Here is a 26,151-nt window from a genome sequence, read left to right as displayed (position 1 = left end):
AAGTCCAATCTTCTGGTTTTTATTCTTTTGTTTCTCATGTTTTGGTGTCATGTTTAAGAAACCATTGCCTAATCCAAAGTCATGAAGACTTAAACCTGTGTTTCCTTCTGAGAGTGTTATAGTTGTAGCTCTTACATTTACGTCTTTGGTCCATTTTGAGTTGATTTTTATATAGGGTGTGAGGTAGGGGTCCGACTGCATTCTTTGGTGTGAAGCTGTCCAGTTGTTGTATCACTGTTTGTTGAAAAGCCTATTATTTCTTCACTAAGTGGTTTAAAAAGAAAGATTTGATCTCTTACATTTTAAAAGGATCACCCTGGCTGCTGAGTAGAAGATGGTGACTTAGACGAGATAATGAGAACCAATCAGATTCTGGATCATTTTTGACAGTATAGCTGACAGAGTAGATTTCTTGATGGAATGCATGTGTGATGTGAAAAAAGTGAGGCACCAAGGGTGGTGCCAAGTTTTTGATATGGGCAACTGAAAGGAATGATTACTTTTTATTAACTTAAGGAAGAATGTGGAGGAGCAAGTTTTAGAGAAGGAACTCAACAGTTAGTTTAGATATGCCTACTGGGTATCCAGATGGTGGAGTTGACTAGGTAGTTGGATAAATTGGATAAATCCACAGTTACATTAAACCATGTTAGCATTCCTGAAATAAACCTGTCTTTGTTATGCTGCATTATTCTTTTAATGAATTTAATTACTTAGGCTTTTTTCTTTAGTTTATATTTTACTCCAATCATGCCATCTCTAATCAGGTTTAGTTGATGGAGCTATTCTAGTTTTACAGTGTGAATTAGAAAGCTTCCCATCCTTTTGGATGCCCTGAAATAGTTTTTAGAATCTACAAACTAGCTGCTCCTTGAAAATCAAAAAAGGAATCTATGAAATCATCTAGGATTCTGCATCCCCTGCCTTACCCTCTACACAAGTCATCTTTGTGGCTTCTGCCTAGCTTCTTGATCAGGTTTATACTTCTTGTGTGGATGTTAGCAACTTACATTTTCCAGAAAAGAGTCCATTTCCTTGAGATTTTCAAATGTATTAGCGTATATTTGAGTAGCATTATTTTTCATTTCGGTGTCTTTTGTCATATGCTCTTTCTCATTACAGATCTGTTTTTCCACTCTTCCCCTTGATTAAACTAGCTTGTTGGCTTATTTTATTGATTTAACTGATATTACCATCTTCAATTCAGCATGCAAAAAACGGTCCCATTTCTTATTTTTCCAAATTAAATTAAACCTGAATCAAGTACGCCATCTGCCCCCAGATTTGTCAGGGTCAGCATCTTGCCTCTCAAAGTGTCACCCTCCTCCAACATGGCCAGTCACCCTGGTGGTATTTCCGTCACCAAGCTGGGCAAGCCTGCACTCTGCAGCCCTTGCTGCCTGCCGCCACTTGAGTCGACACTGGTCACACTGGTGACTGCCACTGATCTGGGTCCCTGGACAAACTTCCATGCATCCTCAAGCTCCTCACTAGGTTCCCAGCTTACAACTTTCCACCCACTGCTTTTTCACGTCCATATGGAGCTCCTCCCAGGAGGCAGGAACACTTTGTCAGGAGTGATCTGCTCGTTTTGCTCGCATGGATCCAGAACCTCTATTGGCTTTTTCTTCTCTGATAGCCACATCCCCAAGAGTCGGAGAGGGTCTCTTTTAGAAACCTGCCCCTAAATGGTCCTCATGTCTTTTGCAGCAGAGTAGAGGCTATCCTCCTTGGAGCAGACGCCTTGGTTAATTCTGGGGGATCCATTTGCCTCCCCTTTAAAGAGTACTCCTCCTACCAGACATAAGCAAGTGTGCCAGAGCTCTCTCTCACTAAAGAACATAGAGCAAAAAAACAGAAGTTAAATCTTCAGTGAAAGATCCTGTTACCTTGTTTTTTTAACCCAAGGAACCATAACCTGGATTTTTATTGGCTCTGCTTCTATTTACGTACTTTCTAATTTGTTTGTTTCCTGCTTTTATCCTTATGAATACCTTCCCACTTTATGTTTGCTTGTTTTGCCATCCTAGTTTCTTGATTCACACACTTATTTCTTACACTTTTTTAGTTGCTATCAACTGTATTTATTTTTTTTCTTTTTTTTTTAAAGATTTTATTTATTTATTCGACAGAGATAGAGACAGCCAGCCAGATAGGGAACACAAGCAGGGGGAGTGGGAGAGGAAGAAGCAGGCTCATAGCGGAAGAGCCTGATGTGGGGCTCGATCCCATAACGCCGGGATCACGCCCTGAGCCGAAGGCAGACGCTTAACTGCTATGCCACCCAGGCGCCCCTATCAACTGTATATAAGCCAATAAATTTGTCTTTGATTACAGCTTTAGCCAAATCCTATACATTTAGCTAAACGGTATGCCATCTTCATTATAATGAGACTGTCCATAATTGCATTTTCAGTTTAAAATATTAGGTTTCTACTTCTCTAAGTACATAAAATACAGTATAAAACATAATGATGCAATATATATGTTAGCTACAGAAATTAGCACTTCTATTTACTGCCCATCCCTCATCACCTCTAATTTTGTGTTGTTATAATTTGAGTTTTTATTTGACCTTATTCTTTACATTGTGGATATTCTTTTTCAGTTGTTATTTGAGCTATTGATTTTATTTTAAAACTGTGTTATAGTAACTATGATTTTAAGATTCAGATCCATGTTTATATGGCTCCAGTCTCTATTGACGGATCTTTCTCTTTGTCTCTCCACGGCATGAATACAACTTTGAGTCATCTTTGTCAGGAAGACCGTATGGGCTTTATACCTACCTTGGTCTTCCACAGATCTCAGTTTCTCTCTGTTGCTTCTGCTAGGAAATATAGATTTTTATGATCATAATCTTCTTCCATAAACCTCTCTAGACATTACATCAGTGTTGTGATGACGTCTGATGCAATCTGGTTTGATTCTTTTGTAGATAAGCCTTTTTTTTCTTCTCTCTATCCTGGATGCTTGTAGGATTCTTTCCCAATCCTTGGAATTAAAAAAGAAAACACACCATATGTCGATTGTTAATCTATTTTGTCTAACATGTGATTACCTTTTTTATTTGAAGAATTGAGTGCTCAGATAGCAGAAGTTTTCTTCTATTATATCTTTAGTTATTGCTCTTTCGTTTTGGTGTCTTTTTTAGAAAAAACAGTAATTCACACATGAGTCTCTGTCATTTATTCTCCGTATTATTATGTTCTCTCTGGTCATTTTTACCTGAGTCCTTGCTGTCATTCTCAGAGGGCCTCTCACCCTTATCGCCCTCTATAGCACCCATCCCTTTTCTCCAGTGGGGTTCTGCTCTTTCCTGCTTCAGTTGCTTCTTAAAATTCTCCTAACTTTATTCATTTCCCGTCATTATTCTCTTAACCCTGCCAGCTTTCGTTTGGTTTTCATCTGTCTTTTATTGCATATTCTACTTCTTACATCTTAAATCCCAGGTCTTCATAATCTCCTTGAGATACAAGACAGAAGCTGCAATTTACTTCTAATTCCTGTAGCAAATCTTTCTGGAGGCGATGTTCTTGCTGTGTGTGCGTTCTTTGTTTGCTTCCTTTCTGTTTTGGGAAGTGTTCCTGGGTTCCATGTGTATTTTAGGTCTCCCCTGGACCTGGTATTTGCTTATAGCCGGGTCAGTTATCCTGGGCCCCCCTCATCGTGTGGCTTAGATGCTATTACATTCTTCAGCTCAGATATTAATCTGGAAGACTGGATGGTGAAATTTCATATTAGCAGCCAGGGACTGGCAGCTGGTGGTAGGGGTCAGAGGGGGGCATTCTGTGCTGTGAGTGTTTCTCCTCTAATCTGTTGGCACAGCACTGCAGATGTGTACTGTTCCTCCTGGCCTCTCCCCTGTTCTCCTGCTTGTTATGTCTGGGAGATGCTCAGGCCTGTCATGGGGAAAGCAGGCTTGAATGGGCTTTGCTAGTTCTTGGGTCAAATGGCCCAGCCACTCCAGAGGCCATTGGGCTGCACGGGAGGGATGGGCTCCCCAGGGTAGGCTCTGTATCCCTCCTGTGACCCAGCCTCTCCACTGGCACTCGCTCACTCACCCTCAGAGGCTGGGAGGTCGGCCCTGCGAGCATGGCCATCCTCCCTGCAGCACCATGCTGCTCTCCCAGGAAGGAAAGCTATGAGTCAACCTTCAATCTGGTCCCACTGGCACTGTACCTAGCAGAAATTCCTCAAAGTTGGTGGCATGTTGATGGCACTCATTCCTATTCTCCAATGCTGAAGCAGATTCCCCCCTATTTTTATACTCCCTTGGTCCTTTCTGTCACTTTCAGAAGGAGGTAGCTTAGGTGGGAGTTGGACATCTGTGCTCCGCTTTACCATCTTTCCCAAAAGTTTCATAGTTAACATCATTCCCCATACTTTGTACTTTGGCATGCAGATCTATGACAGTTCCTGAGCCTTTCCTTTTCTGTGGCCCCCTTTCAAATCCCTCCTATATCCCGGCCCTCATCATAGCTGGTGCTATAGTTTCTCCCGGGCACTCTTCCTCTCCCTCTCAGATGTCGGTAGCATCCTCTCAATCAGACGAGGAATTCTGTCGAACGTGGTACTGCCAGTCTTGGGGCAGTAAGTGCCGCTCCTTGCCAGGGGCTCAGCATCTGGCATCGTAAACCACATCCTGGCTTTTAGCAATATTGATGGAATTTCCCCACATCCTCCTTTCTCTGCCAAAGTGATGACCTTCAAGTGGAAACAGAGAAGAAACCGTCCCTCTGCCCCCAAGTCCACAGTCTCCTTCCGAAGCCTTGCGTTTCACTAGAGAGCCTATTTTGGATTCCTCTGGCACACCCAGGCCCTCCTGCGTGAATCAGCAGACGTGGGCAGCCAGCGGCATGGGAAGGGGTTGCAGAGCCCCCCCCCCCATCACTGCTTGGCTGCCCGCCCCAGGAAGACAGCACATCACACAATTTGCCATATCAAGTCTGTGAACAGCTGCCTCCCTACCCTTCGTGGGGAGTCACCAAGCACCGCACATCTGCTCCTTCCGGGGCTGGCGAGAAGATTCCTCCCACCGCGATGCCTGTGAAGTCCCTTCGGGGTTTCATGGGGCAAGATATAGCATTGTCCTGCAGAAAGCCGGACCAGCCTTTGTGAGAGTGCACACCCACGGAGGCTGTTCCACATCGTGTTTCCTCTACCTCCCCTTCTTGACCAATGAGAAATACAACCCTTCATGGAACCTCAGCCATGCTGGACATGTAGCATACGTTCACTTCTTCTAACCTGCCTTACGGTGTGAAGATAAGTTGTGGCTACGCCCCTTCGACAGAAAAGAGAAGCTCTCAGAGGGTTTCCTTGCTCCCTGCAAGTGGCCCAGCCAGTGGGGGCAGAGCCCCATCTCGTCTGGAGCCACCTGACTCGAGTGTGTGCCTCTGCCCTCTCCCACCGTCATCCTACAGGGTAAAATAGAACCACGGGCTCGTTCTTGTAGGTTTAGAGCAGGAGGTCTGCAATTGTGGGCCCATGGGCCAAATCCATCTCTCTGTTTTTATAAATAAGGTTTTATTGGAACACAGCCATAGCCATTCCTTTGCACATTGTCTAGGGTTGCTTTTGCAATGTAGACAGACTTGGGTAGTTGTGACAGAGACTGTATGGCCGACAGAACCTAAAATATTTATTGTTTGGCCCTTTATAGACCAAGTTTGCTGACCCCTGGTTTATGTCACAGGCTGTGGAAAGAGACCTGAAGTTAAATCCCTAGTTCCCTGTTTCTCAGCTGTGTGACCCTGGGCAACTGACTCAACTTCTCTGACTCTCATTTTACTTACCCATAAACTGGTCAAAATTATACCTTTTGAGTTTCTACCCAATGGTCAAGAGGAATGAGATGATACATGTTGTGGGCTCTGCTTAGGAGGGATGCTCCGTAACTGTGAGCTTTCTCACGATCCTGGAAGTGCAGTCTCCACCTTTTCTCTGTGGCTTCCTTTCTGGAACATTCTTGCATTTTTGTCTAAGAATGCTTCATCTTTTCTGATACCCTGTGATATAGATGAAACACGAATGCTTCTCAAGCCTCCTCAGAAGGCTGGGCAGCAGGTGTCAGTGGCACTCACCTCTGGCCGATGAACGGGGACAGGGCACTGTTGGTCTCGTTCGTTCATTCAGCCAGTGTTGACTGAGCCAGGCCACTGTACTGGAACCTAACCGGAACTGAGACAGGAACTTGGGCTGTCTCGGAGCTCTCAGCCCAGGGACAGTTGGACAGGTTAATAGGCCATGACAATAACCACAATCCCAGTGTCTCCAGATTCTGGTCCCCTTTGGAAAATTCCCCTTGCACGGTACACAGTGAATACCTGTTCCCTGGAATTGCTGGATACTGCTCGTAGGAAGACACATTATAAAAACTGCTTAGCTTCACACAGCGTCAGGCCCCACTCCCGGGCCATTGGCCTGCTCAGCACTTTGATGCAGTGTCCACACCAGGACACGGTTGGCTCACCTGACCCGCCAGCTCCCTCCCAGGACACACACTCAGCACCTCTCCAGGCTGAGGCTGGCTCCACCGGCTCTGGGCCAAGGCAGGGCAGACTGTCTTTCCTGACCTTGGAGGAGCTGTTGATCTTAGCTCCTTTCCATCAGTCCATGAGGGTGACATTCTCCCCTAGCCACCTGTACTTGGTCAAAAGAGCCCTCATTCTGTGTGCTGTTTTGGGGATGTTGATAACCCAAAAAAACTTCCAGTTCTTCCAGAACAGGGCCAGGAAAGCATGGACCAGAGAGGGAAGAGCATTCAGGTGCAGCTCATTGGGAAATCCAGAAGGACTTCGTGGAACAAGGGCCATTTTAGCGTGGCTTAAAGCAGCAAGCAGGACTTTGACAGAGGAGAGCAGAGGTCAAGAACTTAAAGTGACTAGTGTATGTGCTTGGTGGTAAAAATGAATTATAAAGGTACAGGATAAAATGTGAGTGAAAAAAATCAGGATGTAAAATTGTTGACACTTTGATGACTTCTACCAAAAAGACCTGTTGCACCAGTTAAGAGCCTAGCAAGAAACAGATGGCATATTCAGAGGACTGAGGTGAAGAAAGTTTACTTTAGAGGAAGTACTTTGGGCAGGACCAGAGGAACCAACTAGGGCTAATGCAGCACCAGAGACTCGTGACCCCCATGTGCCCTGGAGGACAAGGGGAGGGAGTGGTCACTGGAAGCAGGAGGAGGGGTCGCTTGCCCAGGGCTGGTGTTCTCTCCTCCTTGCCTCTGACTCCTGCTGGGGTGTCTGGTTGGCCCAGCCCACCTGGAAGTCAGAGGACAAGGGAGCTCAAGTGATGAGTCCAAGTCCATAGAAGTCACGTTCCAGAAACAGAGTAGCAGGGACAGGCTTGCGGGTGTGGTGAGGGTAACCAACACAGGAAATTGTACTAGTTGGGTTAGTGTGTTGGGAATACGGACACTTGTATCTTACCCTCCTTTTCTCAGACTTGAGGTGAAATTTAGAAATCACTTTGCCAAGTTTAAAGTGTTTGAGTCGAAAGGATCCAAGTGGTCTGAGGCAGCACGAGGATCCTACAACAGAAGAACCCCAAAGCAAGCAGCTGCATTTCTCCAGCACCGGAGGCCTGTCGTCTAAGTTCTGGGGACAAAGTGCTGGTTTGGGCTGAGTCAGCGCACATGGGGGCAAGCCTGACCTGGATCAGGTTCCCCAGGAAAGGGACTCGAGACCTGCAGGAAGTTTACTGGGGAACCCCCACAGAAGGGAGAGCGGTGGACACCAAATGCAGTTGTAACAGGGCCCTAAACAGAGCCCAGGGGGAGCTCTGGAGCTAAGATAGCCCTTCAGGGATGTCCCAAATCAGGCCTGAAGCCTGAGCCAGTCACCAGTGTGGGCTGCCCTGGGGAGGGGTGTGATCTTGGACAAGGCTGCCCCTTTTAGTCAAGGGCAAATCCCCGAGACACACACAGCGGTCAGTAGCCAACACTCCCAGCAGCTGGGAGGATGGAAGGTTCTGGCAACACACCATAATATCTGTTATGGGGCCCTTGGGAATGAGTGAGTCTAGACTAGCGGGCCCAGTCAGACCAGGGCAGCTGAAAGGGCATCACTTGGCCAGGAGTCCCCAAATGTGGCTGTGTAACAAAGACCCCAGTGTGCTTTATGAGACACAGTCCTGTCTCCCTCCCCTCCTCTCATTCCAGAGTTAGAATCTCTTGGGTGGGACCCAGGAATCTCCCAGAGAGGTGCGATGCACGAGTGGGCCTGGACCCACAGCTGTTACAAACTCCGAACCCAAGTGTGGTTGGTGTCAGGGAAGATTTCCAGTTCTGAGCAGTGTCTGCAGAGTGGCTGCTCTGCGCCAAGCCCTGTGCTGGGCGCTGGAACATCAAGGAACCAGGCTGGGCACTGCTTCAGACAAGGGACCTGGAAGAGTTGCAGCTGGTGGCTCGTGTGGGGCTACTGCTCCGTTGCCGCTGTTAAGGACACGGCTTTGGGCAGCATCGATGCGGGAGGCAGGAAGCTGGGTTTCAATCCAGCTCTGCCCCTAGACAGCTGTGTGATTTGGGCCAAGTCCCTTCCTTCTCCAGACCTCAGTTTCCCCTGCTGTCCAGCGAGGTGGGTTAGTGTGTCAGGGTTGTGGAAAGTAGTCCTGAGGGTGACGGCACCAACTCCGCATGCCGGACAGAGGCGTCCCTTTGCAGTGACCTTGGGGCCAGGAGGTAAAGTACATCTCTGGCATGTGCCACCTCCTCCTTTTCACCTTCTCTTCTTGATGCCCCGTCCCTTGGATGTGCCCAGCTCTGCCTTCTGTCTCCCAAATGTCCTGATTGCTCAATTTGTGTCCCACACAGATACCTGGGGAGGCCCCAGCACAGTCCCAACCTTCAGGCCTCCCAGTCTGGCATTGGGGGGGGTGGTGGACACTCAAGTAAATGAGTCCTTCTTGGGTTCTGTCACCGTGGGAACCACCCTGAGGGGCAGTGCTGTCTCCAAACCCTCTTCTCTTCTCCCTCCACCAATCCTCCTGGATTTGGGGGGCAGAAAAACACGAGTTTGGACCTTGGCCCCCGTGGCTTCCTGACTGTAAAGCCTCGGGCAAGCCACTTAACCTTTCAGGTCCCCCATCTGTAAAAATGGTGTCTACTTATTTTAAGGTTGCTGAGAGGGTGCAGTGCGCCCCAGAGTCATGCTGCCAAGCCCCCACGCCTGCTTGCTCCCCGAGGGCTGGGAGCGAGAGGCGGGAGAGGGAAGGCAAGGGGGTGGACTCTGGAGGCAGTTGGCACTTGTGCCTTCTCTTCCCTGCCCCGCCAATCTGCAGTCCGGGAGGAGGGAGGGAGGCCATGTAGACAAAGGAGGAAGTCTTTCAACGCAAGGGCCATAGGACGTCCGGGCAGATTACTAAGTGGAGGAGAGAGAACCCACTTTGGAATATAGGACTGGAAAGAAAACCGCACGTGAGAGGGACAGCGATGCCTGAAGGCACTGAGGAGTCCTTCAGCTCCGCCTTGCACTGAGAGGGGGACATGGAGCCGTGGCTCATCCAGCTTCGTGAGCTGCCTGGAGCAGCCCCGTTTCTGCAGGGTGAGACTCTGCACCGGCTGGGCTGCCCTCGACATCTGCGCCCCTGTAACTGGAGTAGAGCCTCCAGAACCCAAGACATTCCTCAGGGTTCCAGCTGTGTCCCCTGCCCCTCCATCTGAGGCCCGAATACCTACTAGAGCAACCGCACCTCTGCTTGTATACGAGCAGTGAAGGGAAGCTCACTCTCCTGCCGCAGACGTTCCTTCCGTCCTTGTTAGAAAGTTCTGCCCCTGAGAGGGCCGAAAGCTACTTCCTGGTTGCTTCCCACACAGGTCGTGGCCATTCCTCAGGGGCCCAGGAGCCATGCTGGTCCCCTAGTCTCGGTGAGAGCGCCTCAGGATATGTAGATGGGACTTCCTGTCCGTGCGGCCCCCACCCCTGGTCCTCTGTGCAGCTCCTCCAGTGCCAGGGAGCAGGGGAGGAGCTCTGCAAGCCCGGGAGCACCTCTGCACTCCCACTTCCTCCAGTGCTGTCCGGTGAGGTCTCTCTAATGTCCCTTCTCTTAGCTGGATGATATCGCTGTTTTACTAATATCTAAATCTTTCTGTAATTGTTGGTCTGGGTCCCACAAGCTTGCTGTCATTAAGGCAATGAGGGCTTTGTCACACGAAAGCAGCCAGGCTCTGATGGCTGATTTCTTTCCCCCACAGCTCAGCGTGGTCTGACTTCACAGAGCTCACAGAGCAGAAGTGGCAGGCGAAGGGAGGACCTGGCTGGGGGTGCATGTATATCCAAGAAGGGGACTTGGGCCTGGTCCCGCTTCCTCAGGCAGCCCGGTGCTGGGTGCCGAGGGTCCCAGAGGGAGGGGGTGTGGACCCTCAGGACAGTTTCTGATTCGCTGGAGAGAGTGGCCTTGAGCACAGGACTGTGCAGGGTAAAGGAGGGGTCACCACCAGCTTGGGAATGAGGGAAGGCTTCCTGTAGGAGGAGGTGTTTGAGGATGTGTGGGATTTTAAAGTCTGAGCCGATTTATGAATTTCCTATAAATCATCACAAACAGTTTGTTATGTTACAACAACAAAGCTCAGAAGTTCAACATCAGTCCCACTAGGCCAAAATCAAGGTATGGACAGGCCTGATACATTCTGGAGGTTCTAGGGGAGAATCTGGTCCCTTACCTTTTCCAGCTGCTAGGGGCCAGCATCATTCCTTGGCTCATGGCGCCGTCCTCCACCTTCAGAGCCCGTGGTGTGGTTTGTCACACACATCTCTCTCAGACCTCTGCTGCTGTTGTCAGGTCTCCTTCTGCGACTACCTCCCTCTTTCCCTCATTATGACCCCTAGGATTACACCAGGCCCCACCTAGATAATCTAAGACAGTCTTCACACTTCAAGGCCCTTCACATAATCCCACCTGCAAAGTGCCCTTTGCTGTGTGAGGTAAAGGATTCTAGGAATGAGGATGTGTGCATCTTTTGGGAGGGGACCTTCTTCTGTCTATCACACTTATTCTTTGGAATTTCTAAAACTATGCAAGGCTGGGTGATGGGAAGAGGGACTTGAGAGCCAGAGAACCCTGGTTGCCGTGAGCCATCTGTCCCATCCCCTGCCCCTGGCCCCCATGCAGGTTGGTCTAGGGTGTGCTGTCGCCCTACAAGTTCTGGGAGATGGGCCCCCGAGGAGCTCGTGGGGCACCAGGACTGAGGAACATGGCCTACTGGCTTTCCCCCTCCCTCTGATGGACTGCTGTAACTGGGCGGTGGTGGCAGCGGCTGAAAGGCAGAGGGAGATGTCTTGGGTGGATCTTGGGTACAGGAGCCTGTCACTGGGCAGCTCTGCCAGCTGGGCTCCCTGTTTCCAGCCACAATGTGGGCTGGCCAGACGTCCGCCGGCAGGTAGGAGCTGTCCTGAGGGTCTGATGTGCATGGCTACGCAGGCTCAGGTCACAGGTCCCCACACCCTGTGCCATAGTGAGGACAGCAGGGACTGCCCCCAGGAACTCTACCTGCCTGTTATTTCTTTGGGACAGACAAGTGGCTGTCAAGTAGAGGGAAACCTTACCTGTGACGGGAGGTAGAGGCCAGACAGGAAGCCCGGCTGCTCCACGGGATCGTGCTTTGGACCCACAAGGGGCTGGGTTCCGGGAGGCCCCAAATGTATTTGTTTCCATGGCTGCCACAACAAATCACCAGAAATTGCATTCCTTAAAGCAACAGAAATTCATTTTCTTACACTTCTGGAACCAAGGGTCTGCAATCAGGTGTCCGCAGGGCCCTGCTCCCTCTGAATGCTCCCTGGAAGGGTCCTTTCTGGCCTCTGGCAGGTTCCACGAGTTCCTCGGCTTGTGGCTGCCTCTCTCCAGCGTCTGCCTCTGTCATCACGTGCCCTGTCCCTCATGCCTGTGTGTCCCGAGTCTCCCTCGGCCTTTCTGTCACAAGGACCCTTATCATTGGATTGAGGGCCCACCCAGGTAGTCCAGGATGGTCTCATCTCAAGAGCCTTAAACTGATTACATCTGCAAAGATGCTTTTTCCAAATCAGGTCACATTCACGGATTCTGATGGTTAGGACTTGGACACACCTCTGCGGGGGTCACCGTTGGCTCTGCCGTGTGAACACACAGGTGTCTTCCCCACACGTGCGGTCTTCACGTGGGCACAGCTGCATGTATGCCCACGGGTATTTCCCTGTGCAAGTGCCCCGTGGGTGCAATAGAGCTAACACATGTTCACTTGGGTGTTTGCCCTTGTAAAAAACTTTCACTCGTGCTCAACTCTGATTATAGCTTATTAAGAGCTTACATTTATAGAAATCTGAAAGCTAGATGGCCTGTTTTTTAAAAGGAATGCTTTCTTCAATGAATGTTCATCAGGTTTAGAAAAGTGGAAATACAGCCACATGGAACGTGGGAATTTAAGTGCATGCCCCAATCCTTTGAAAGACTTCAGAGATGCAGAGGGGTACTTCAGAAAGGCCGAGCAGGGGCAGGTGGAATTTTGAAACACTTGTTTTCTTGGAACCACATGTATTGGTGATTAGAGAAAATTCTCTTCACTTGCATCCCAACCAGCTTCTCCTTGCACACGTCTGATGACAGGAGCTCACTACCTTCCAAAGCAGCCTTCTCCATCATTAGAAAGTACTTTTGGCTTTGGGCCGAAGTTTGCTTTCCTGAACTGTTTACCTGTTGGCCCCTCGTCTGCCAAGGAGGTGCCCAGAACCAGGTGCCCTCTCTTCCACATGAGAGCCCTTCAGAGTTTGAACCTGGCCATCACTTCCTGCCTTGGTCTTCTCTTCTGCAGGCTAATTTTTTAATTAGTTTAAATTAATGGTGGTTCCTGGGGAGCTCCAGCCCCAGTAAAAGTGACCTGAATTATTCCAAGATTTGAGTGTTTCAAATGCCTGTTTATCCTAATTAGCATCTTAACTACAGCGGTGCCCTCTGCCTCTAACGAGCCACATTTTAACATGTTCCATATTTTAATGGATTTTATTTGAATGAACTGTTTAATCAAGTGAAGACACATTTCATGAATGAATAGAAGTAAATCTATAATTATACACTTTAGTCAGGTAAGAGGAGTGACATTTTGGCACAATCCAGGGCTATATATAGCGAGTGCATTTGAATGACAAAGTAGGTTACCTCCACTTCCATAGGAGAGCTGGGAATTCGCTATGCTCTCAAGTTCATTTCGTAACCTAATTAGAATTTTCTAAGAGTTGTAAAGTGCATGTGGCGCAGATCTGGTTCTCCCCACCTTTACTTGGATCTCTGACTTTCTAGATGATTCCTCAGCTGGTGCAGCAGCCTCATTAGGGAAGGTGGCCGGGGAACTCCTGGCCATGAAGCCAAGTATCCGAGGGTCTCCGACGCTCCTCCAGTCATCCGCCTTGCATTTCATGGCCTTCATCAGAGACTTCGCTGCTTGGGCGTGTGGTCAGACAGTGACCACTTAGAGCTGTAACAACGCTCTGCTTTCCTCCTCTGCCTTTCTTACTGTCTCTTATGCCTTCTCCCTCCTTTCCTTCTTTCCGTTCTTGCTTCTGACATGGTCAGGACATGCTCCTCACGCTGGGGGCCAGGAGTAGCAAGATCTGGGGATGGAAGAGGAGACATAACTATGGGATAGGGCAGGAGAAGGCAGGGGTGGGGTGAAGGAAGCCATAAAGGCAGATGGTGCCCCGGACCTGGGGAAGGTGGGTACAGTGACGTGGGGAGGGGGGCTTTCGGGCAGGCTGACAACCCTGCTGTGAGCCTGGCAGTCCTGTTGCTTTTACCCCTAAAATGTATGGTTCCCATCTTTAGCTGCACGTGGGAACCACCCGGAGAACTCTAAAAATGCTGATGCCCAAGTGCTAGCCCAGGAATTCTAATTGGTTTAGGATGCAGCCTCGGCATCAGTATTTTTAAAAATTCCCCAGGTGGTTCTGATAGGTAGTCCAGAAGGCTCTGGGTGACTGTAGCCCCAGCCAATACCTTGACCACAACCTCACAAAAGTTCTGAGCCAGGACCACCCAGATAAACTGCTCCCACATTCCTGACCCATGGAAACAGTGTGAGATAATAAAGCCACAGAGTTTGGGGAAAATTTGTTACACAGCTGTGGATGACGAATACAGATTATTAGTTGCCCCAAACATACCCCTAAGTGGGTCACTTCTTGTATCCCCACCAGGGCCTCTGGAATTTCTCACCTGGTTGGTTGATGGGGCTGCCTCCCTGGCCTTCCTGTGTCCCTCCTGCCCCTGCCCCTCACTGGCCCCATGGCAGCCTAAAGCACAGTTCATGTCACCTCTCCGTGAAACCTTGTCCTGGCTTCCCACTGTGCGTAGGCTCACGACTAGCATCTTTAGTGTGAGTTATGAGGCCCTTATGGCCTACTCTTCATTTCATGCCCACAACCCTCCTCCCTCCCTGGCCCGTGCTCTGCTTTAGCCCAGCCTGGCTCTTCTAGCTTCCCTCCTGCTCTCTCCCACCATGGGACCTTTGCATGCATGGCTTCTCAGCCTGGAATCCTTCTCCTGCGTTACCTCCTGAGCTGGGTCCGTCTTCTCCATTACAGCCTCTCCCAGAGCAATACTCCCGAACTTGAGAGTACTCCCTTGCCTTGGTAGGTACCAGGGTGGTCATCTGATTAATGTTCCTCACGCCCACTAGATAGAGACCCAGAATGTGAATGGTTTTGCTCAGTATCAGAGCCCTAGTACCACCTCACATGGTGCATGGAATAGGAGAGATGTCAATATCATGAATGAATGTATGAATGAATGAAACAAAGAAAGAATGAGCGAGTGAATGAATGAAGGAGAAAATGAGAAAATCAATGAGAGAGACTGGCAGGAACAAACGGGCCCCCATCTAGAATAACCAGAGCACTAGGTAACTGTCCAGAAAGAGACTCAAGCCCATTGGCAGTGACTGGGCATCAGATGGAATTCCAGCCCCAGGAATGAAGCAGGAGCCCAGACTAAGAGCCTGAGATCGAAGACAATCTCTGGCCAGCTGACATACCTATTCCTCTGGTCTTTTCTTCCTCCAACCTGTCTGTTTCTCCCCCTGCATCTCCCAGGATAGATACAGACTGGCTGTGTCCCCGACACCTCAGTCAGTTGGAGGAGTGAGGCCAGTGTGATGGCTTCATTGGAGTGACAAGTCCCCATCTCCCCTTCCACCACAGCCCCGTGACCCAGCTGGGAGGGAGATTGTGTGCATACCTCCTGGGCCTGCTGTTCAGATGGTTGATCTGACCTCATGGGGTTTTCTGCCTGCTCACCCTGAGCAGGACGGCTTTCTCCCAGAGCCACTGATTCTGCCTAGCTCTTGACTTCTTTCAAGATTTTGGACTTCCCTAGAGCTTAAAGTCTGAGCTTAAATGTTAAACTTCTTGGATTTGGATTTTAGATTCCCAAGGCTGCCTGGGACCCCTTAGGAGACATTGTTGTCATCCCTTGTAACCTTTATACTCCCCAGCCCTCTGTGTCCGTGGCCTCCCTAAAGGGTCCTTCGTGTCGTACATCTTCGGCCAGTGGACTGAATAGCCCTCTGATCCACACTTCCTCAGGAGTTATATCAATTCTGTTGTTTCTTTTCCATGTTTTGATTCCTTAAAAATACCATTTATTACTGATTTCCCCCATTTGCTTTCTCTAAAGAGGTCCATTAAAATAAATACTTGAGCTGAGCTCAGACTTCTTGGTGCTAAAATTACGGTGGCTGAACGCACCACCATCTGTTCTGACCTGTTCTGGCTCATCAGGCTTCCAGAACTGTCCACAGCTGGCAGGATCCAGAAGAGCCAGCCTGGGAGCATGGTGAGAGCACAGGACTGGGAATGACACTTCACTTTCCTCATTTGTGAAATTAGGGACAGAGTGAGATGACTTCTAGGGTGTTTTAGCTTTGTTTGTTTTGAGCTCTGACTGCCTAAAAAGATAGTTTATTTGCCCTAATTATAGACAGTTTTCATGCACATTCTTATTCACAGATAGACACCCCAAGCCATAAGCCTGGGCACAATCATTCCAGCTTTTAAGCCAAGTAAAGAAGTTGAGAGTTTACAAAGCCATTCTGCATCCTCAGTGTTTTTGCTGGGCCCCGAAACAACCCTGTAAATTACATGCTGTGTTGTGCCCATTTCAGAGGTGAAAAGACTCAGCCCCAAAGGAGCTCTAAGAGTTCCCATGAGCATGTGTGGCAAGCAAGCAGAGGGCCGCTCCGCATGCCGGGTAGCGGGTGCACCAGCTGCACTGCCTCTAGCCAGGGTGACTTTGCACATTTTCCATGTCTAATAATTATTGTTGCAACACCCCCTGACACACAAAACTAAAAACGGGGCTCCACCTGCATCCCAAAAAGATTTGTGGCAGCAGACATAAACTGTAATGCCAAAGTCAACTTTGTTTGTGTAATCAACTAGTTCCCAGTCTTCCTTCAAAACAGAAGTAAGAACGAAGGATGGACAGGGTTCACCCTGACTGCAGCAGCTTCGTTCTTTGTACAGAACATTTACCACAGAGTGTTTCAAGCATTCGGGAAACACAGAATAGCAAACACCCATGGACTCGTTACCCAGAATTAATAAATGCTCAGATTTTGTTCTGTTTATGTCATATTTGTCTTAAAGAAATAAAATACAGCAGTTCCCACTGAAACTTCATCCACTGTGGTGGCTTCCCAGTTACCGTCCTGCAACGCTTGGGGCCGGCTTATTCCAAACACTTTGATATATGCATTGGAAGACTCTACCAATGGTTGAAACAAGAAGTGCTGCTTTTACTGTGATAAAATACACATAATGTGAACGTTTTATACATAACATGAATTTTAACCGTTTTTTGAAGATTTATTTATTTATTTATTTTGGGGGGGCAAGGGGAGGGGCAGAGGGAGAGGGAGAGAGAATCCTAAGCAGACTCCTCACTGAGCGTTCTCTACACAGGTCTCAGTCCCATGACCCTGAGATCATGACCTGAGCCAAAACCAAGAGTTGGATGCTTAACCGACTGCACCATCTAGGCGCCCATCCACTTGACCATTTCAAGTGTGCAGTTCAGGGGCATTAAGCACATTCATACTGTTGTGTTACCAGCACCGCCATCCATCCCCAGATCTTTTCCCTCCTCCCAGACAGTCACTATACCGCTCAGACACTAACTTCCCATTCCCTCCTCCCCAACCCCACGTAGCCACAGGTCTACTTTGTCTCTATGAATTCAACTCCTGTAGGTACCTCATATAAGTGGAATTAGAATATTTGTCCCTTTGTGTCTGGCTACTTTCACTTAATGTAATGTCTTCATTTCGTCCACATGGTAGCATGGGTCAGACCCTCATTCCATCATAAGGCTGAATGATGTTCCATTGCATGGATACACCACATGTGTTCATCCCCTCATCTGTTGATAGACTTCTGGGTTACTTCCATCTTTTGGCTTTTGTGACTAATGCTGCTGTGAACATGGGTATACAAATACATCTTGAAGACCCTATTTTCAGTTCTTTTGAGAATATACGCAGAAGCAGAATGCTGGCTCATAGAGTGCTTTATGTTTCACTTTTGAGGGACTGCCATATTGTTCTCCACAGTGGCTGTGCCATTTTGTGCACCGGGAGTCCCATTTCTCTATGTCTTCGCCAATGCTTGCTGTCTCCTGTTTTTTGATAATAGCCATCCTAATGGGTGTGAACAAGAAGTGCTTGTAAGGACCATCTCCTCCTAAGGAAGAAGATACCAAAGCCCTGAGACAGGGAGAGTCACACAGCGAGGCCGAGGTCTCAAGCAAGTCGGTGACAGAGCAGAACCTAGAACCTGGGGCCCCTACCCCACACCTAGTTGTTTTTAGTGAAACACACAGCCCAGTTTCCATTGCTTTCTGTCAGCGGGTGCTCAGCCGTGGCCACAGGCCAGATACAAATTTCAGATTTCTTTGGTTTGGCGTTACTTTGTTCTGTGTGTTTAAATAATTCAAAATCTAGGGGCGCCTGGGTGGCTCAGTCATTAAGCGTCTGCCTTCAGCTAAGGTTATGATCCCAGCGTTCTGGGATCGAGCCCTGCAATGGGCTCCCTGCTCAGCGGGAAGCCTGCTTCTCCCTCTCCCACTCCCCCTGCTTGTGTTCCCTCTCTCACTGCCTCTCTCTCTGTCAAATAAATAAATAAATAAATAAATAAATAAATAAATCGAAATCGTGTCAACATTTTAAGATATGAAAGGATCTTATATTTTTAAAAACCTAGATTTCTGAATTCTTCCCCCTAGATCAGAAGATCTAGTGACCCCAGACTAGCACTGTGACACAGCATGATTGGAGCAGCTGCTACCTTAGATGGGACATGGGGTCACCCATTTGCCACTGTCCCCACCACTCCCTGACATCCTTCCACACAGACTGCTTCACACACTGGCCGGACCCGGCAAACCCCAGAGTTTGCAGACCTCTGTTCTCCAAACACATAGATGTTAGCTGTCTGCATGTCAGTGGACAGGTAGTTACGTGAAACAGCCCAGGCTGGTTCCGTAGCCCCTTACTGTTTCCTCTGTTCTGCACCATCTGTCTGAGTGTCTTATTATTACTTCACACTAGAAGTGAAATAATATTGCAAATAAATAATGCAAAATACAAATAGAGGTGTATGTGAACAGTCTGACTCGGAGACCGCGTGATAGGGCAGAGAAACACCAGCATGAAAGGCCAGAGATTCGGATGCCCGTCTTGACTCTCCCAGGAAACCCCTGCACAAATCCAGTCTGCTGTCCTTGTGTCCCTGTGTCACCTGCCCGGTGAGATGGGTCTCACAGGGCCTAGTTTATAATGAAGGGGAAAGATCGCTCCTTTTGCATTGTTGGTGGAGAAAACCAGCCCAGTTGAGCTGCTTTCCTGGGCTGACCCCTCTGAACAGACCTTTCCTGTCTTTCCCGTGGCTGCCAGCACACCCACCCACTGCTTTCTCTTTGTAACAGGTGAGAAACGACCTGACTGGGGTTCTGTATGGTGAGGACATCGAGATTTCGGACACTGAGAGCTTCTCCAACGACCCCTGCACCAGTGTCAAAAAGCTTAAGGTAGGTGTGGCTGGCCACAGCCTGGAGGACAGACGGACACTGTGCCCTGGGCTTCCCCACATCCCTGACTCTTAATACCCTTGAGTTCTGGCTGTCTCATCTCGTCCTGGCATTTCGCACGTGGGGAGAGGCGCCCAGACGCTGGCTTCCCTTGGCTTCACCCTGGGTTGGCCAGCCGTGACCAACAGCCTGGTTGCTGAGTGCACAGCCACATGGAGCTTCCTTGGTGATTTTGTATCTCTCAACTGAGCCTCAGAGGCAAGCAGGGTGTGAGTTATTACCTTCTTCATTGCGAAGAGGTTGAGAGAGAGGGGCTGTCTTGCCCAAAGGCACAGCGAGGAAGTACAGTTGTTGGGACTGAAAGTCTAGGCTCCTGACGCCTCTCGGTACACTCACTCGAGGAATGGAAAGGGCCAACTAGAAGTTTGCCCAGCTGTAAGTGGTCTCTGCCGTTTGTCTGCTCATCCCACAAACACTCTCAACCAGCTTGTTTGTGCCAGACTCCTCCTGGGCTCACTGACACAGTCAGGCCTGCCCTTGTCCTCAGGTTGCTCACAGCTGGTGAGAAAGCCAGTTAACTCTCTGGGGATCGGGAACAGAGGGGCCTGGGAACAAAGGGAGGAAGTGACTCATCCCGCCTAGGGAGAGGGTTCAGACAAGGCTCCAGAGAAGCATTTGCACCTGGCCAGGGAGGAGGAGCAGGATGGGGGCCTGCAGGTGCCCAGCAGGGAAGGAGGGCTGAAGGTAAGAAGGCAGAGCGACCATGCTCATCACGCAACAGGGACCAGCAGGAATTCCACAGAGCTGGTGTGTTGGGGCTGAAAAAAGAATTTGGAGCCAGGTTCCACAAGCATTGAATGCCGAGCTAAGGAGTTTGGTCTTTTATCCAGGGGGCAGTGGGAAGTGCTAAGGGGTGTATAAGCAGGTGCAGACATAGAGTGGTCACCTTCCTGTCTCCCTCTCTTCCTCTCTTCCATTCCCTCAAGCCCACATTTAGGGTTGTTGATATGGAGAGCCCAGGTGCCAGTTGCTGACATGCCCCCTTCCTTCTTGGGCAGGTTCCGGGTTACACCAGTCAGAGCAGGTGGCAGTCTAGAATTCTTGTCTTCCAAAGCCCTCGGTTCACAGACGGGAAGACTGAGGCCCAGCACCAAGGAACAAGGGAAGCAGAGCTCTGATCTCAGGGGCAGACACTGTACCTGTGTGTGACATTTCAGCCCTGAGAGCCCCTGCAAAGAAGGAAACCATAGCTAAGTAGGGCCTGCTGGCAGCCCAGGTAGCTGGGGCCGGCTCTGCCCACGCTGTTCCACACAAGCTGTGTGGCCTGAGGGTCCGCTCGGGCTGTGGGGTCCGGAGGACCCAGAGCAGTGGGGTGTCTACTCTGTAGGGAACACCTGGGGTGGGGCCAGAGGAGCCTGACACTGTGCAGACGTCTTCCTACCACACGGGGCAGCGTCTCCCCAGGGTGGGCACTTGAAATAGCTTCTTTCTGAGCCTCAGAGGCCCCACGGAGCTCTGTGGGCTTTCAAGCTTAAAGAGCCTTTGTGTGTGGACCAGAAGCACTAGCTGAAAGTCTGCGAGAAATTAGGGATGGACCTGGGTGCTCTTCTCTTCAACCAACTAGTGCCAGCGGAAGTAGGAGTGACAGACTGATTATGGAGATGGTGGCCTGCCTGTGCGGTGCCCTGACCCAGAGCCAGGCCCGATGCAGAGCCTTGACCTTCAGCTCTCGGACTGAGGGTGTTTGTGCATCTCTGTGTCACAGATGGGGAACGTGAGGCTCAAGAGGTTAAGGATCGACCCGAGTCACACAGCTGGAAAGCGGTGGGCTGGATTCAAGCCTGGATCTGGGTGACAGGGCAGCTCAGGTCTCTCCACCGCCCCACACAGCTGCGGTGCCCAGAAAGGATTCCAACATCACATAAGCTGGGGGAGCCGAGCCCAGTCTGTCTGTTGGCAAAGGAGTCCTTGTGGGGGAAGCACTCTTCCCCCAGAGACCTGCACGGCTCCTTCTCCAGCCTTCTCATCCTTGCTCAGTTGTTCACATTTTCCAGAGGCCTTCCCTGAATGCTTCACTTAAAATTAAATCCTTGGGGTGCCTGGGTGGCTCAGTCAGTTAAGCGTCTGCCTTTGACTCAGGTCATGATCCCAGGGTCCTGGGATCGAGTTCAGCACAGGCTCTCTGCTTGGTGGGGAGCCTGCTTCTCCCTCTTCCTCTGCTGCTATGCCTGCTTGTGCTCTCTCTCTCTGTCAAATAAGTAAATAAAATCTTAAAAAAAAAAAAAAAGTTAAACCCTTGCCTACCTCCTGCTGATTTGCTCCATTTCACTGATGGATGTCTGTATTCATTTCCAAGGGCTGCTGTAACAAGCACCACAAACTATGTGACTTCAAGCAACAGAAATGTATTCTCTCACATTCTGGAGGCTGGAAGTCCAAGGTCAAGGTGTTGGCAAGGCCATACTTTCTAGAGGGCTCTGGGGCTCTCCCGTGACTTTCTCTTTGCTTCGAGTGTTGCCAACTATCCTTGATGTTCCTTGGCTTGCAGCTGCATCCCTCCAATCCCTACGTCATAGGACATTCTCCCCTTTCTCTTCACATCATCTTCTTATACGGATACTAGTTGTGTTGGATTACAAGTCTACCCTACTCCAGTATGACCTCATCTTTACTAATGACATCTGTAGTGACCTTGTTTTCAAATCAGGCCACATTCTCTAAGGTATTGGGGGTTCCACATATCTCTGGAGGACACCAGTCAACCCTTCACAACATCTGACCTACTGTCCATGCTGTCCAGTTGTTTTATCATCTGTCTCCTCCCACTGGAACATAAGCTCTGGGAGGCAGTAGTCTCTGCTGTGCTCACTGTGTCATTCCCCATCACCCAGAGTCAAATTAATTTGAGTGTGTGTAAGTAAAATACCAAGTCTGGACAGACAAAGCCAACAGAGAACACAAGGATAGAATACTCAGGAATAAAGTAAAGTAACTTCTGGAACACTCAGAGAAAGAGCAAATCTCTGGTTTACTGGGGTAAAGGATAGAGAAGGAGGTACAGAGGACGAGGAAGAAAATTAAATACCAAAGAACAGAATTAAAATCTGCATTGGAGGTATTAGAGAGCAGAGTTAATGCCAAGAAAAATAAAAATCAATAGTGTGAAGGACAAACTTGAGATATTTCCCAGAATTCAGAGGAAATGGTGAAAGTTGTCAGTCTAAGGAGGGAAGAGGTAACAGGGACACTGGAGAAGGGAGATCCTAAGAGAAAACGAGGACAGATGAAACAGAACCAAACTCAAAACAAAATAGGCACCATGGTAGCAACAAGCACACCTTGTACCCAAATCTTAATTTCTTTTTTTTTTTTTTTAAGATTTTATTTATTTATTTGACAGAGAGACAGCCAGTGAGAGAAGGAACACAGCAGGGGGAGTGTGAGAGGAAGAAGCAGGCTCCTAGCGGAGGAGCCTGATGTGGGGCTCGATCCCAGAACACCAGGATCATGCCCTGAGCCGAAGGCAGACGCTTAACGACTGCGCCACCCAGGCGCCCCTCAAATCTTAGTTTCTAACGCCGTTTTCCATAAAAGGGATCCAGGACTCCTTGGAGAGATGGCTGATTCTGGGACTGGGGCCGGAAATACGCAAGGTGATCCTGGAGAATCTTCTAATGCTAGAAAATAAGGGAGTGCTTGAAACAGCAGCAACACACACTGATGGGAGGGTGTCGGAGCCAACTGAAAGAGCTCCCAGTGGCCAAAGCTGGGACAATGTCAGCACCAAAACAAAATAGTATTGGATTATAACCCAAAGTATAAAGATAAATATCCATGTGTCCATGCTGCTATGAATAAATAAATGGGAAAGAACAAACAAATCTATACAGAAGAATTCCAAATAATTTATGTTGATATTTCATGCTCACGGAGATAGAGCAGAACAAACCCCTTCTTAAGTGACTTCCTTCCAAAGAGTATACTATAGAAAGAGGGGAAGAGTAACTTGATGGTGCAGAAATCAGGCAAACACAACAATCTCAGCCAGGTGACCAAGGTCAACATCAACAGTGATAAGCCACGTTGATAGGCTGTACCCTTGATAGAAGGGGATGAGAAGGGGGGCGCCTGGGTGGCACAGCGGTTAAAGCGTCTGCCTTCGGCTCAGGGCGTGATCCCGGCGTTCCTGGATCGAGTCCCACATCAGGCTCCTCTGCTATGAGCCTGCTTCTTCCTCTCCCACTTCCCTGCTGTGTTCCCTCTCTCGCTGGCTGTCTCTATCTCTGTCGAATAAATAAATAAAATCTTTAAAAAAAAAAAAAAAAAAAAGAAGGGGATGAGAAGGCCAATTTCCCTCCATGGTCTTCCTTCCCAAAACCCATGCCGCAAGCCTAAGCATGAGGAAAACGTCAGGCAAATTCTAGTTGAAGGCCGTTTTCCTGATACTCCTCAAAACTGTCTAGGTCTTCAAAAATAAGGAGTGCCTGAGCCAAAAGGAGCCGTCGGAGACGTGACAACTAAGTATAATATGGTACTCCGGATGCGATCCAGGAATAGAGCAAGGACATTAGAGGGAGAAAATGAAGGAAATCTGAATTAAGTATGGACTCTAGCTAATAATAATCAATATTGATTCATTAATTGTATCAAATATACCACACTAACATAAAATATTAATAGTAGGGGAAGCTGGGTGAGGAACATAGGGGAACTTTCTATCTTTGTCATTTTTCTGTAAATCTAAAACCAATCTCAAATAAGTTTATTTTTTAAAAAAGGAGACACACTTAAGTGGGCTCAAGGGAGTCCTGCTGGATTGGACTGACAGAATTGCTAACAGTCAACCTTTTTTGAACTACAAGATCAACAATTTCATAAAGGAAATGTGTGCACTTTATGTGCTCAGTCTAGCTGGCCTTTCCACATTCTAGCAGAATTGGTGAAAAGAGAGTCATACCAAGACACATTTTGGCAAAAGCCTTGAAGTATGAACATAAAGGGGAAAAATCTATAAGTATCTAGGCCAGAAAAAAGCAAATTTCCCACAAAGGTGCAAAAACCAGGCCACCTCGACTCCTCTGCAGCATTCAATCCCAGAGACAATGGAGCAGCTGGGACACATCCTCCCCGGCGTGCTAGTCAAGGCGTACTAGCCAGGTGCCCTTCTCAGAGTTAATCCTTGAAGTCCTATGTCAGCCCGCCGAGAACAATGGCAAACTTCATAGCAGGTCGTGGCAGAGACAGCTGAGTGGGGGCCACTGGAACCATGGACAGAGAGCTCAGTCTAAATCATTGTTATAAAATTGTACACAGGTGCAGAAGTTCGTGTTGAAAGCAAACGTACATATACATAAGGTGCAAAAATAGATACTCTAATAACAATAACTGAGAGAGAAAAATCCAAATTCCATTCACAGAGCCCCAAAAAGTGGGTGAATAAAACGTATGGGTGGTAACCTCCTGGTCTTAAGTAAAAGAGGGACTCCGCAGAGCCCACCTTGCTCATGAGTTTCCTAAATAAACATACAAGCTAAAGAAGGCTTTGAATAACTTGATGGTAAAGATAAACAATGCAAAGAGAACCCGAAGCTTTGGGCAGAGAAGGTAGAAGCAGGGAAAATCTAGTCCACATATTGAAAACCAGAAAGCATAACATATAATTGCAGACCAAATAGAGCCATTCTGACCATAAATTCAAACGGGTCAATCTCCCTATTAAAAGGCAAAGACTTTGAGAATTATGTTTTTGAAGAACTGATTACAGCTATTGACAACAGAGGAAGTAACCCAGAAAGGTCATAGGTAAAAGGTTGGGCACAGGTAGATCAAGCCAACCAAACCAAGCCAGAACCCCAGTGTTCATATGAGACCAAAGGGAATTCAAGGTACTGGCTGTGATGAAGGAGAGAGTCATTCTCTATAGACAGGGGTACCATTCACCATGAGAATAACACACTCACGGACCATTATTGCTGTAAATTGCATCTCATTGAAATATATAAAGAAAAGCCTGTTAAAATACAAAGGAGAATTGACAGAAACACAATAGCATTGGGAGCCATAACGCTCTCAGTCTTGGGCAGATCACCCAGGCGAAAATAAGCAAGAGCACAGAGGAACCAAATCATAAAATTCATCAGGCTGATTTAGCAGATAGGTACCAAAGTTCCCCCAAAGGAAGTCAAGAAAAAAAACCATCTCTGTGTGATGAAGACCTGAGGCCTTTAAGCTCCTTCCAGGCCTTTTCCAAACATGGGGCTTGAAAGTGAACTGTTGCCAGGCTGGGCGGGGAGCGGGGCGGAGGCTGCCCCTGGCTATTTCCAGGGTGCCTGCTCTGAAGCATTGGGCCCCGTAGGGGAGAGTACCGGGCTTCAGAGGCTCTGTTCACTTTATTTGCTTTATCTGCCTTCCCTGGAGCAGCCCCCCAACCCATCATTCAGAGTTCAGTTTCAAGGAAAATTTCCCTAATTTATAAACCAGCCGATGAGCAACCTTAATTCCATCTGTAGCGTTCACTGCCCCTGGCCGTGTCACGAAGCACCTTCCCGGGTTCTGGAGATTAGCAAAGAGGACATGGTGGGGGGCGGGGGGGCTTTAGTCTTCCTGTCATAGGAAGACCACAAAAATAGGTCTTCAGGTGGACTGCTGCCCTCTTTGCTCCACAGGAGAGGCCTCGTGGGAACTTCCCCCATCCCTCCAACCCCACAGGCCAGGAGCCTGCTTGGACTGCCAGAAACTACGGTTCACACAGGCACTCCAGGGGGAAGAAAAGCAACGAATAAACATGGTGCATCTTCCCAGCAGGCCAGTTTTGCTCAGAAACATGGGAAGAAAAGCATTATTTTTATCTTAAGATAAACATAGATATGCTATTGGAATGCTAAATATACGTGAATTTTCAAGATAAAATAATAAACTTTACAGAAGTGGCATGCTTTCCCAGTGGGTTGCTATGGGCTATTCCTTCTTTACTTCCTTCGTTAAGAATATATGTCTCCTTGAGATGCCTGGGTGGCTCAGTCGGTTGAGCATCACCCTTACGGCTCAGGTCATGATCCCAGCGTCCTGGGATTGAGCCCTGCATCGGGCTCCTTG

General features: G+C 48.6%; 1 protein-coding gene across 1 annotated transcript in view; it reads left to right on the top strand.

Annotated features, from left to right (window-relative positions):
* The window catches only part of GABBR2 (gamma-aminobutyric acid type B receptor subunit 2), a 336,894-nt gene that overhangs the window by 148,672 nt on the left and 162,071 nt on the right, over window positions 1-26,151 (top strand). Inside the window, exon 4 of the mRNA XM_048223257.2 lies at window positions 18,955-19,056. Coding sequence (XP_048079214.1) covers window positions 18,955-19,056 — 102 coding nt within the window. The remainder of the gene's footprint in view (window positions 1-18,954; window positions 19,057-26,151) is intronic.

The sequence above is a fragment of the Ursus arctos genome, unplaced genomic scaffold (assembly GCF_023065955.2).
Source record: "Ursus arctos isolate Adak ecotype North America unplaced genomic scaffold, UrsArc2.0 scaffold_18, whole genome shotgun sequence".
NCBI lineage: Eukaryota > Metazoa > Chordata > Mammalia > Carnivora > Ursidae > Ursus > Ursus arctos.
This window is presented reverse-complemented; position numbering and strand designations above follow the sequence as displayed.